Genomic DNA, 13,169 nt, shown 5'->3' with positions numbered 1-13,169 from the left:
GGGAATGGAAACAGGTGTGAAGGAAAGGGGTGTAGCCTAGGATAATTGGAGACAATTAGAAGACTGTAGGAGTGGCATGACCCTTCACAACTGTGAATATTTTACAACCTAATGTTAGATGGTTCCTCAGCCTGAAAGTGGCTTACATGCAAGGAGAACCTGTATTCCATGTTTCGGTTTTTAAAAGATTATTTTAAAAAATTAACATCCACCACAGCTAGTTTTTGCCACAGCTAGCTCACAACCAATGGAAGTGTATAGGGCCCAGTCATCTTCAAGTAACATCAAACAAAATATTTGAGTTGATTTGACCATTTTGTTTTATTAATTGCACTGTTGCCCCATCACTGCTGTTGAGTTTTAGTTCAAGTTGGCTGAAGTTTGTAATGGCATTTTATAAGTAAACAAATGGTGATTACTGTTTCTCCTGACATAAAACAATGTGGAGAAAACAACACACAAAGATGTTGGCGGCAATGTGTGTCCCTGCCAATGCCATTATCTAAAATGATCGTAGTCATCCATCATCTGGCTGTCATTCTGTGATCTCTGTTCTTGCAGGGTGATGTTGCAGATGTAAATGACCTGCTGCAGGTGTGCCCGATAGATTATGTTAGTGTACATGGGGAAATTTGTATTTTCTCGTCAATTGGACTACTTCCAATCAAATTGTATTTGTCACATGCACCGAATACAACAGGTGTAGACCTTACTGTCAAGCCCTTAATTAACCAACAATGCAGTTTTAAGAAAAGTAGTTACTAAATTAACTAAAGTAAAAAATAAAAGAGCAACAATAAAATAACAATAACGAGGCTATATACCGGGGGTACCAGTACCGAGTCAATGTGCGATACTGGTACCACACAATCAACATACAAATCAATGTTTATTTGTCATATGCACAGGACACAGTGTAGTGTAAACAGTGCAATGAAATGCCCCTTTCAGACATTGTGAGAGCTTTAAATAAGATTCAATAGAAAATATTTTAAAAGGCACAACTACAACACTGTGGTAGAATGGGCTCCTATGAGATATTAGCTATCTTTCCTCTTCATTTTCTGATGTTGTAGGGTGGTAAATTAGCCTAGTTGAGGCTTTAGATAGGCCTGTTTATAGTGACAGGAACAGGTGTCCTTCCTTCCCCTCAGTCTAAAATTAAAATGGCCTGATTTATGTCTGTTTGTGTAGTTAAACTTAGACCTATGTCTTAAATCTTACATATGTCTTGCAACTTTACATAGATCTAAGGTCGGCTACAGTGAGTGACTCACCAAATTTGTATATATTCTACATTATGTTATAGGTTATTTTATGGGTCATGAACAATGCATTGAACTACTTACTGTGCTTTGCATACCGATACTGTAATTTCACCAGTAGAGGTCATAGTACAAGAAAACTGACTAGCCCGCCTGTGCGTGGCTCTTCTAGTATTTACGGTCGTCGCTCCTTTTTGGTAATGTCAACAGCAAGGCAGATACTATAATCAGCAGCCGGGCGAAATGATTTGCCTCAATCCTCTTATTGCACTAAACGTAACTATAGCTTCGTCAGATTCAAGTGAGATGCCATATAGCTAGTCATATTACTCGCCGCGGCAGCTAAAAGTTTAATCTGAATTCTGGTGAGTATTTACTGCTAGATTACTAGCTAACCTATCAGCCTAACGTTAGCATGCTAGCCAACTGGTACACTATGCCTGAATGTACGCTTTGTTGCTAGCTAATGTATTCTGAGCATGGAAATGAAATGTGTTCTGCATATTTTTAGGAAGCTACACAGCAAGCTTACTGGGCTTGGCGGTATATCAGTCAGTCGTGTAGTTAGTTAACTATCTAGTTCGCTAATGTCAGTTAACTAAAGTCCTCAGCTGTATCAGCTAACTACTGTAGCCACCGTCATCCCTGCCTGGCCTGCTAAAGACTAGGCTGTTGCCAGAGATGTCACCATCATTCTCTGTGTATTGTGTATTTGATATTAGTTAAAAGCCCACAAGTGATCTGTATTGCGTTTAATGGGTGCAATACTTAAGTGTGGAAATACCATCACATGGGGACAGTTTGTATTGCCAGGGACACTGTACACAGTAGTGATGTGCAGGCAGATAATAAAAAGACATGTTTAGAACTGATCATTGATCACATGGTGCAATAATTAATGCAATGAATTGATTATTGATTGTTATGATGGACACAGCTTTGTAGAACTAAAACATACACATCCTCTGTTCAACGAACTCGAATCGTTTGGGGTGCTGCTGCACCCCGCGAACGATATTGTGTTCATATCACCCTCACCGTAGAGAGGTAATGCGTTCTGTCAAATCGTTCACGATTTAGTCCGGTTGCGGCCACAACTAGACCTCGTTTCAAATGTTCCAAGAAATTATCTTATTTGTATGCCTAGCAATCAACAAATGTACCGGTACATTGTTTAAAACACGGTTTTACAAGTCTGTCACAAATAACAGCTCCAAGAAACCCCATATTGTGAACGAGAGAATTGTAGAATCATTACTATTTATACTTTTCAGTTCTTCTGATCCAAACTGAGTCGAAAGATTAGTTATTTTAAATTAAGGAGTCGAAAAAATCTGAGTTAGTAAAAATAATTGTACTTCCTGTCACTAGAACACTGTCCTCTGCCAAGTTAGCCGATTAAGTTCATCTCCATGATTTATGATGGAGTTGAGCAGTTGGAAATCCCGCTCATGGAGTGGTGATTGAGCCCCACTCAGGCGCTCCAGTCTCTTACCAACTGCTCCGCTAAAAACCTCTAAATGCTCACAACTGTACTAAAGCAACAACTACAGGTAGGCCTAAAGGTTTTTAGGCAAAATAACCCAATCAAAACAGAAAGCTCCTTGAACATGGGAATATGCAAGGCCTATTGGGCCAAAATCATTTATGCCTGTATTGTATCGATAATAGAACAAAAATGAACGAAACGTTTAAGAGAGAAGTTTTTTTGTTTATAAATACTTTGCTACAATGATGCACTTAGTTATCTACCAACCTCATTCCTGTCTTTTAGCATTTACACGTAGTAAGTGCGCCAAGGCCTTTTGTAGGGGAAGAACTCATTCTGATTGGCTGGGCCTGGCTCCCTTTGGGTGGGCCTATGCCCACCCATGGCTGAGCCTTTGCCCAGTCATGTGAAATCCATAGATTAGGGCCAAATGAATTCATTTCAATTGACTGATTACCTTATATGAACTGTAACTCAGCAAAATCTTTGAAATTGTTGCATGTTGCTTAGATTTTTTTGTTCAGCAAAATGTGTCCTTGTGACACACAGCCCCACCTGAAAGAATGTAATGGATGGTTGCTCTGTTCTCTAAACAGAAGCAAGCAGTCTAGTTCAAGTTGCTCTTTACCCTATATGTAACTACTCTGGAATTCCACAATGGAATAATGGAGGGTGTGGCTCTCAAGATTAAGCAACTGTTTCTGTTCCTTTGTCTGTCGTTAATATCAGCTTGGCACACAGTTTCTGTACTTGAGGGATATAGGTAGATAAGTACATAAGTTGAAGTCTGACAATATGTACTGTAGGCTAGGCTAAGTCCTTTCTTAGGAGCACATATGTTTCAGTGGAAAACTGTTTTTAGTGACCACAATTTAACAACCAGATGGGAGGAGAAGGTGAAGTTTGTCTTGAAGCAGTGGATAGTATGTGCCTCTTTTGTCAGTGATATTGCTGCTACTCACTGTTTATTATCTTGGGATAGTCACTTATCTTGGGATAGTCACTTTATTACCTCGACTAACCTGTACCCCCGCACATTGACTCGGTACCGGTACCCCCTGTATATAGCCTCATTATTGTTATTTTATTGTGTTCGTTTAACTTTTTATTTAGTAAATATTTTCTTAATTATTTTTTAAACTGTATTGTTGGTTAAGGGCTTGTAAGTAAGCATTTCACAGTAAGGTCCACACCTGTTGTATTCACTGCATGTGACAACATTTGATTTGACTCATGTTGAAGTCTTGCTTGGCTTAATAGGGAACCAACAGTATTTCTGAAATGCTGATTCAGTGGAAATGGTGGATGACTAGTTCTCTATATAATGACACAGTGTTGCAGTGTTTTCTCTTACATAAAAGTACCGGGTACTGACTGCTACAATATATTTGGGGACTTCCTTTTTTATTCCTCATATCTTTTCACGTGATATTAAATCTGTCATGGGATAAATACATAAGGGCACATGCGAGATTTAGTTCTTGGAGTCGAGGTTAATCTTTTGTTTGTTTTTTACAGTTTTCAGAGTGAACTGGAGATGTCTAGCAGCACCCAGTTGAACATCCGACAGTGGACCACCAAGCATGTAGCCAAGTGGCTGAAGGACGAGGGCTTCTGCCACTATGTAGACCTGCTGTGCAACAAGCACCGTCTGGATGGCATGTCCTTACTCACCCTCAGCGAGTACGACCTACGCTCTCCCCCGCTTGAGCTCAAGGTGCTGGGGGACATCAAGAGGCTGATGGTGTCCCTCCGCAAGCTGCAGAAACAAAACCTGGACATCCTGGAGGAGCTGGGGGTCCCGTTCGACGGACACTCCCCTCAGGGTGGCGGTGGGGACTGGCACTGCAATGGAGACTCCAGTAGAGAGTGTGATAACTCTAACACAGACACTGCACCGGTTGGGGAGCAGTATCTTCAGTATACAAATGGGAAGTACAAGCATGGAGGGAGCAGGAGGCTGGACCCTGAGTACTGGAAGACTGCGCTTAGTGCCATCTATGTTGTGTTCGTTTTTGGATTTACCTCCTTCGTCATGGTGATCGTGCACGAGAGGGTGCCGGACATGCGCACCTACCCGCCCTTGCCAGACATTTTCTTAGACAGGTGGGTTGCTGATCCCCACATCCTAAGTAATGTACATGTAGACCTGCTTGTGACTGTTCAGCAAACACCTCTGTTTCGAATGTCAACATAACTGATGCTGTGGTGATAACATTTTACTAGGAACCAAACTGAACTTACGCTACTTTAACTTTTTCAATTTGAACTCTTGCTTGTTTTTGCAACGGTGTCCAGTGTTTCACCTATACAGGCATAGGGTGCCATTTGGGACACAACCATAGCCTATTCTGAAACTAAATAGCATGCCCTGCCATTAACAGTTTTCTTGACTTCTCCTACTTTGAGTAGATTGCTTGCTTGACCTTTTGTTCATGATGACTCACATTGCACTTGACAATTTTAGTAATTTAGCAGACGCTCTTATCCAGAGCAACTGATAGTACCGAGTGCATACATTTTCATACAGGTCCCTCGTAGGAATCCAACCCACAACCCTAGCTTTGCAAGCATCATGCTCAACCAACTGAGCCACACAGGACTTGAATGTCCAGCTTGTTCTAACTGAGAGTGTAGTTGGACTTGCTCATGGTGTGATAATGTTTCAGATTACTGTTGGCAAGATGTGGGCTTGTTTTTTGGTAGGTTTCCACACTACATTCCTTCCAGCTATAGCATTTCTTAATATTATTCAGTTCCTTTGGCTTTGATGCCTCATGATTGAGTATTGCTCTGTTCAAGTAGACTGATTTTGCTGTGATCTGATAGGAGTGTCAGTGGGCTGGGAATATATGTAGCACACAGGAGGACATTTTTCTCTGTTAAGATCATTTATTTTTTAAATTTTGAGCCAAATGTAAAATGTTCTCAGTGCTAGAGGCGTCACCACATACCCTGGTTTGATTCCAGGCTGTATCACAACCGTCCGTGATTGGGAGTCCCATAGGGCGGCACACAATTGGCCCAGCGTTGTCCGGGTTAGGGTTTGGCCGGGGTAGGCTGTCATTGTAAATAAGAATTTATTCTTAACTGGCTTGCCTAGTTAATAAAGGTTAAATAAAATAAACAATTAAATGAGAAAGCAGCAACTAGGCTAAATGTAGCCCTAGGTTCCCTGCGTTTATCATCTGACTGGCAGGTTGTCATACCTGACATAGAGGCTTATCTTAATGCAATTGAGAGGTGGCTTGCTGTTTGCCTTAACCTCATGCAGGTTTGTCAGGTGTGTTTTTCCAATGAAGTCATATTGAATGTTGATAGCATAATATTCTTCATCATCATATTATTATTATTATTATTGGCTATTATCTGTTAATGGTTGTGATACTTCATAAACATTAGCCAAGCCTGGGAAAATAATCAAAATGCTCAATACCAGGCAGCTTGCATTTAAGTAGATTAGCCAATAAACATTTCTTTCTCTTAACAGTGTACCTAGAATACCATGGGCCTTTGCCATGGCAGAGGCATGTGGAGTGATCCTGTGTAATATCTGGCTGCTAGTTCTGCTGCTGCACAAGCACAGGTAGAGTACTGGCTACTGACTGGTCCATAGGAAAATATGTTCGTCACACCTATAGCCTAGACATTATTTAAACTAGTATCTCGAATTTCACCATGAAATGAATAGAATTGTAAAATGTTTAACTCGTCCAGGGTAAAAAAATTAAAAAATTAAAAGTTTTTACTTCTCCTTAGGGACACCCACCCGTTCCATTTATTTGAACTATTCCAGAGCTAGCACACCACATTAAAATGATCAACTAATTATTATGCCTTTTGACTACTTGAATCAGTGAGTTAGTTCAGGGTTACAACAAAGTTGTGAAACTTACGGGGGTCCCAGAGGAGAGGTTTGAAAACCACTGGTCTAGTTCATGTGTAACGTCTGCTCTGCTGAAGGTCAGTTCTGCTGCGGCGCCTGTGCAGCCTCATGGGGACAGTGTTCATGCTGCGTTGCATCACCATGTTCGTCACCTCTCTGTCAGTGCCAGGACAGCACCTGCAGTGCTCAGGAAAGGTACTACAGCTCCATGCGCGCGCACACACACACATCAGCATTTCCTCCAGGTTGAGGATGATCTCATCATAACACACACACACCAGCATTTCCTCCAGGTTGAGGATGATCTCATCATAACACACACACACCAGCATTTCCTCCAGGTTGAGGATGATCTCATCATAACACACACACACACACACACCAGCATTTCCTCCAGGTTGAGGATGATCTCATCATTACACACACACACACATCCGCATTTCCTCCAGGTTGAGGATGATCTCATCATTACACACACACACATCAGCATTTCCTCCAGGTTGAGGATGATCTCATCATTACACACACATCAGCATTTCCTCCAGGTTGAGGATGATCTCATCATAACACACACATCAGCATTTCCTCCAGGTTGAGGATGATCTCATCATAACACACACGTGTAGCTTTTTATAGATACAATCTGGTCGCACTGTACAAACACTATGGGTAGCAATTTTCTTTCTTCTCACGAGAGGGTAAAATCTCAATAGTGACACTTAACTTCTCTTTCCCTGAGATTTATGGTGACATGTGGGCAAAACTGCATCGAGCTCTGGCCATCTGGAGTGGATTTGGAATGTCTCTCACAGGTGTCCACACATGTGGTGACTACATGTTCAGCGGTCACACAGTGGTCATCACCATGCTCAACTTCTTTGTGACAGAATGTAAGTGTTCCATATCATTTTACTGTTACTTTCACTGTCACCTGTTGCAGACAATAATTGTAATTGACTGTAAGTGGGAAGAACTTATGTACATCATGTGTTGTCCCTTTGCTGCCATCATGTGTCCATTATCTGTAACTGCATGAAGGGCATCAAGACCAGACCACTTATATAGTAATATATGCCAATTTACCTGATGCTTTTGTCCAAAGCGACTTAGTCATGCATGCATACATTTTCCATATGGGTGACCCCAGTGGGAATCAGATCCACGATCCTGTCGTTGCAAGCACCATGCTCTACCAACTGAGCCACTGACAGATTTTAAACTGTTTTATAGCAGCATGTGTGCTAACGAAGACCAGAAGGAGAGCACACATACCAACTATTTTAAAGTCCCTGAATTTGTTGCCTGCTAGTTTTATAGTTAATTTTTAAATGTTTTTAAAGCTTTTCAAAGCACTACTTGGCCTTGCACCCGAATGAATACGTGTATGATATCCTTTTAACATATGTGTCCAGTCAGTCTGGCCTTTTAGTTGTTCCAAAGTTCAGGCTGCCATTAGCCATTATGGTCTTGGCCTTTAGAACAGCCTACCGGAGGGGAGGGGCCTCAGAAACTGTAACTTTTTTTACTTTATAATATTTTTAGCCATGCTTTTACTTTGTGTGCTTTTAGCCATACTATTTGATCACATTTTATACATCTTATTTATTTCAATTTATTTTAATTCATTCGTCTCATGTCCACTGTTAATTTATTATTGTTTTACTATTCTTTTGAATTTCTCATTTTAGAAAATGTATTAGGCTTTTAATGTTCTCACCTTTTTTGTTTTATTTGTTAAGCACTTTGAAATGCATCCTCTGTGAGAAATATTCTCTATAGGTGTTCAACACCTGCATTGCTTGCTGTTTGGGGTTTTAGGTTGGGTTTCTGTACAGCACTTTGAGATATCAGCTGGTGTATGAAGGGCTATATAAATAAATTTGATATAAATTAAGTTTGACTGATTTGAAAATCGCATACAGATAATGGGTCTACACTGAGACCAGAATCAATAAAGATGTCATTCAATGCACTCTTGAGGCAATAGGACTCTGGTCCAAAGTAGTGCACTATGTAAGGGAATAGGGTGTCATTTGGGGCACAACCTGAGTTTTAACATGACTGAAATTCAACTTTCTAACTCATCAATTTGCTGCTTTTATGTGTACATCAACAGACACACCAAGGGGTTGGAACTTCATCCACACCTTATCGTGGGTCCTAAACTTGTTTGGGATCTTCTTTATCCTGGCGGCCCATGAACACTACTCCATCGACGTCTTCATAGCTTTCTACATCACAACCAGGCTTTTCCTGTACTACCACACGCTGGCTAACACCAGGGCCTACCAGCAGAGTCGCAGGGCCCGCATCTGGTTCCCCATGTTCTCCTTCTTCGAATGCAACGTCAACGGCCCTGTGCCCAACGAGTACGGCTGGCCCTTCTCTAAACCTGCCATGATCAGGAGGATGATTGGGTACTAGGTGTTAGAGGACACCTGTCTGCGACGCAGCCAGAAGGACATTGATCTCATCTAATAGACACTACTGGTGACTTTGAGCCCTGTCGTGCTATTTTTGCTACTGCCCTCTGAAAGAAGTTGCTAACTGTGGTTATGTGATATCAACTTTATATTCCAATATCTACAAGAGATTGCTAACTGAGATGGCTTGTGGGATCCTATTGGTGCCATGGTGTGACCGGGTACAGACAGAGATGTGACTCCTCATATTCTGTCCCATGTCAGCCTGTTAAAAGGGATTAAAGTAAGGCCTGTGTCTAAATTGACAACCTATTCCTCATGTAATGCACTACTTTTGACCAGGGCACATAAGGCTCTGATCAAAAGTGGTGCACTACATAGGGAATAGGGTGCCATTTGGGACTCATCCTTTCATCAATTTTCTCTCTTCATTTGTATAGGGATACGTTTAAAAAAAAAATAATGTCCCACAACTTTTGCCACAAGATCAATAATCTGGTTACAGATATGTATGTGCTTTAGTCAGTGGCTCTTCTGTTATGGTATACATTCTGTTTATGGCATGACGACAAACTCGACAGAGGAGTTAGTCAATTCCTCTTCTGTTGTTATGGTATACAGTCTGATTATGGCATGACGACAAACTCGACAGAGGAGTTGACTAAAGCACAAACTGATCTGCTACTACCAGGCTACCATTTCAATGCTTAAGGGCTCAGACACACCAATAGGGTTTGCTGGTCGGGAGTAGTTAGCACCTCTGAACATAATTTGCAAACCAAGTGCACACTCATTTTACATGTAGAATTGCTTGAAAAATGTGAATGATCTGCAGACTAACGCTAGATGCACATGTGTTGCAATGTGTGTGAGCCTTAAAAGCTCTTGCAGTCTGTTAGATAATGGGGGGAACAGCAAGCTATAGGTTTGGGGAAACATAAAAGCAGAATTCTCAGGCAGCCTATTGTAACCAAACACATTATTTTAAGTCAGTAAAGTTTGTTGAAATCTAAAATTCAACAGCGTTAGTGAAATAGGCTATTGTGTGTTCACTAGATATCCTGAGAAGTTAGGGCACTTTTCATAATATTATTGACATGTTACTTTCAATGTTTTATCTGGATTCTAGTTCTAATACAAGTATGGACCACCTTAAAGGCAATATCAAAACGTCACAGATGATACTGTTGCTGAATTTATGTATAGCAATATCATTGTTCAAGATGTTGTGACTGGTCTTGTTACTTGTTTGCCATTGTTTCTTTAGGTAGTGTGTAAAGCTTCTGCTTTCCTTAAGACACTACTGTGGTTTGACAGTATTACTAGAATGCTGATTGAGTCATTCATGGCTCATTTTGAAATGAACTGTTTTGGTTTCCTTTATAATATTTGTATTGTTCAGTTATTATCCTGCCTTGTCCTAAAAGACCTTACCGTAACCAGGGTCGTTACTTAGGAGATCGCAAAAAGCAGCCAAAACTATGGAATGGAAAATGGTGAACAATTGTTTTAAATACCATTCCATTTGCCAATAGCTTTAGTTGTTATAGTAACATTGTATGTGTAGGTAATGCATATCTCAAATATTGCATTTTTTTGAGTTTTGTACTAGCTTGTAATTGACCAAGATTCACGATAAGAATAACATACAAGGATATCTACAAAGTAATTGGGGGAAAAAATGTATTTTTACTTCTTCCATAGATCCCTTGGACTTACTTTTGACTGCATCTTAATTTATTTCATTTGGTATATGTAAATACCATTTTTTTAATAGGTATTTGATGTACTAAAAGGTTATTGCAACATGCACTTAAGCAGGAATATGTTTACAGTTGTGCGGAACTATATTTGTTTGAAACACAATGTGCTTTTATGTATAGGATTTATTTCAGAATCACCATTTCACCCAAATCATTGAAAACAAATGCAAAGCATCACAAAGTCCCCCGCAGTAACTCAAATCGGGTCTGAAACTGCCATTGATGGTATTGGTTACAACCCGCTTAGTACATATTTGTAAAACAATGAAGTATTACTTCCCACTGGGCACAAACGCGAGTTCAACATCTAGTTATGATTTACATTTGATTGTGTCGTCGACTAAACATGAAATTATACAATTCCTGAAATTCCTTCACGTTTGATAACATTTTGCAAATCCAATCAGTTTTCCACGGTGATTCAACGTCATCACATTTGAATGTTTTTATTGAAATGGCATAGAAAAATGTTGTATCAATCAGTTTGAGTCCAGTGGGTTTTGTCCTATATCCATCCCATCATGTTTTATTTTGAATTTCAGCTGTGGAATAGTTACTTGTACTACTAGGCCTAGATCGTAACCTGTTACTAGCTGAGTCTTTACCTTTCCTCCCCCCACCTTTCTTATAATTCCAACTAGTTCCTAATGCATAAATCTTTTGGTTTGAGTAATGCCAGCTCGTGTGCATGCTAGCTAGGTAGCTAGCTGCAAATTCATAGTTTTCTGCTAAGATGTTAGATACATACTTATGAATGATGGCTTTTCTCTCTTGAATTTGTTCTTATTTGTCACTTTTAACCCCTCTAATAAAATGTTACTAATCCTTATCACCGGTGTGGTTATAGCGGTATGTTACTTATCTTCAAGATACAGCAATTGACTACCAATGTAATGAAAATGTAGCAATAACAGCCAGTGTGGTTGTATTGGGTTAATCAATAATGTCCTGCAAATGACAAGTGTCTTTACCATCATTAAACAGTAGAAATCAAGGGTCTGTCGTCTTGGATGTGATTCTTCAATCGAGATGGGTTTGTGAGTGAGAGTAGGGTGAAATTGCCCCTAGATACTGATCTTGGATCAGTTTCTCATTTCCCCCACTAATGATTAAGGTTAGTATTGGGAAGGGGAAGCTGATCCAAGAACTGTACTTAGTGAAAAGTCACCCCGGGGCCCTCTATGTGTGTGTGCAAGGCAGTAACTCAGTTAGCTACACGATTAGAAGACATGGTGACACATTATCTGCACGAGATAGTCAGAGTGCAGTGGATTAAAGCGGGTTCTGGGAATTCGCTCAGAGCTATTCTGAGCAGTTTACATTTTGGAAATCCCTCCCAGTTGATGGTCACGGTTCCTATTGTGACTGGGGTCCAGAGTCTAAGCATGGATTTAACATACTAACATGACTGAGTTTACCTGTCAAGTATGTGTTCATCCTGATCCTGAGCTTAGTTAATGTCACTTCAGGTCAAGTTATCTTACATCTCTGACGGTCAAAGTGCTGATTCAGTGTAACACTGTGCAGTGTTTAGTTAGCTACAACACCTGTTTCTGTTTAGACCACTAGAAGAGTTTTCCAACAACACTCATCAAGATAGTTTGCTACTGTAACAGTATAGCTTCCGTCCCTCTTCTCGCCCCAACCCTCTGCACACATCAACCACAGTCACTCACGAAGCATCTTACCCATCGCCACAAAAGCCGCCGGCCCTTGCAGAGCAACTACTTCTAGGTCTCGGAGCGAGTGACGTCACCGACAAACACTATTAGCGCGCACCACCGCTAACTAGCTAGCCATTTCACATCGGCCACACTAGCACAGTTGTCATTCTCAAAAAAAAAAGTTTAATTTGTGATCTCACATCTACTCTAATTCCTTGCCTTGCAGAATGCTGGTAGTTTAGCTAGATACCTAACGTTAGTTCAGGTTTCTTGAAGTGTTTCTTTTTGATTTATTTCACCTTTATTTAACCAGGTAGGCAAGTTGAGTTCTCATTTACAATTGCGACCTGGCCAAGATAAAGCAAAGCAGTTCGACACATACAACGACACAGAGTTACACATGGAGTAAAACAAACATACAGTCAATAATACAGTAGAAACAGGTCTATATACGATGTGAGCAAATGAGGTGAGATAAGGGAGATAAAGGCAACAACAAAAAAAGGCCATGGTGGCAAAGTAAATACAATATAGCAAGTGAAACACTGGAATGGTAGATTTGCAGTGGAAGAATGTGTAAAGTAGAAATAAAAATAATGGGGTGCAAAGGAGCTAAATAAATAAAATAAATACAGTAGGGAAAGAGGTAGTTGTTTGGGCTAAATTATAGGTCGGCTAT

General features: G+C 40.4%; 1 protein-coding gene across 1 annotated transcript; it reads left to right on the top strand.

The window, feature by feature from the left end:
- The first annotated feature begins 1,426 nt into the window (after positions 1 to 1,426).
- LOC109899943 (sphingomyelin synthase-related protein 1-like) lies at positions 1,427 to 11,825 on the top strand. The gene is made up of 6 exons (XM_020495614.2): positions 1,427 to 1,630; positions 4,273 to 4,860; positions 6,245 to 6,340; positions 6,718 to 6,835; positions 7,380 to 7,530; positions 8,757 to 11,825. Exons 2-6 carry the CDS (start codon positions 4,292 to 4,294, stop codon positions 9,062 to 9,064), a joined length of 1,242 nt encoding a protein of 413 aa, XP_020351203.1. The 5' UTR covers positions 1,427 to 1,630; positions 4,273 to 4,291; the 3' UTR covers positions 9,065 to 11,825.
- Positions 11,826 to 13,169: the final 1,344 nt, after the last annotated feature.

The sequence above is a fragment of the Oncorhynchus kisutch genome, linkage group LG11 (assembly GCF_002021735.2).
Source record: "Oncorhynchus kisutch isolate 150728-3 linkage group LG11, Okis_V2, whole genome shotgun sequence".
Lineage (NCBI taxonomy): Eukaryota > Metazoa > Chordata > Actinopteri > Salmoniformes > Salmonidae > Oncorhynchus > Oncorhynchus kisutch.
Note: the sequence above shows the minus strand (reverse complement) of the source record. Positions and strands in the feature narration are given on the sequence as shown.

What these genes read in the sequence shown, in the direction of transcription:
- LOC109899943 (XM_020495614.2), top strand. Translation starts at nt 4,292, where the DNA reads ATGTCTAGCAGCACCCAGTTGAACATCCGACAGTGGACCACCAAGCAT. An exon ending in CCAGACATTTTCTTAGACAG is followed by an intron (nt 4,861 to 6,244) that starts GTGGGTTGCTGA and finishes TTCTCTTAACAG; the next exon opens with TGTACCTAGAATACCATGGG. An exon ending in CAACTTCTTTGTGACAGAAT is followed by an intron (nt 7,531 to 8,756) that starts GTAAGTGTTCCA and finishes GTACATCAACAG; the next exon opens with ACACACCAAGGGGTTGGAAC.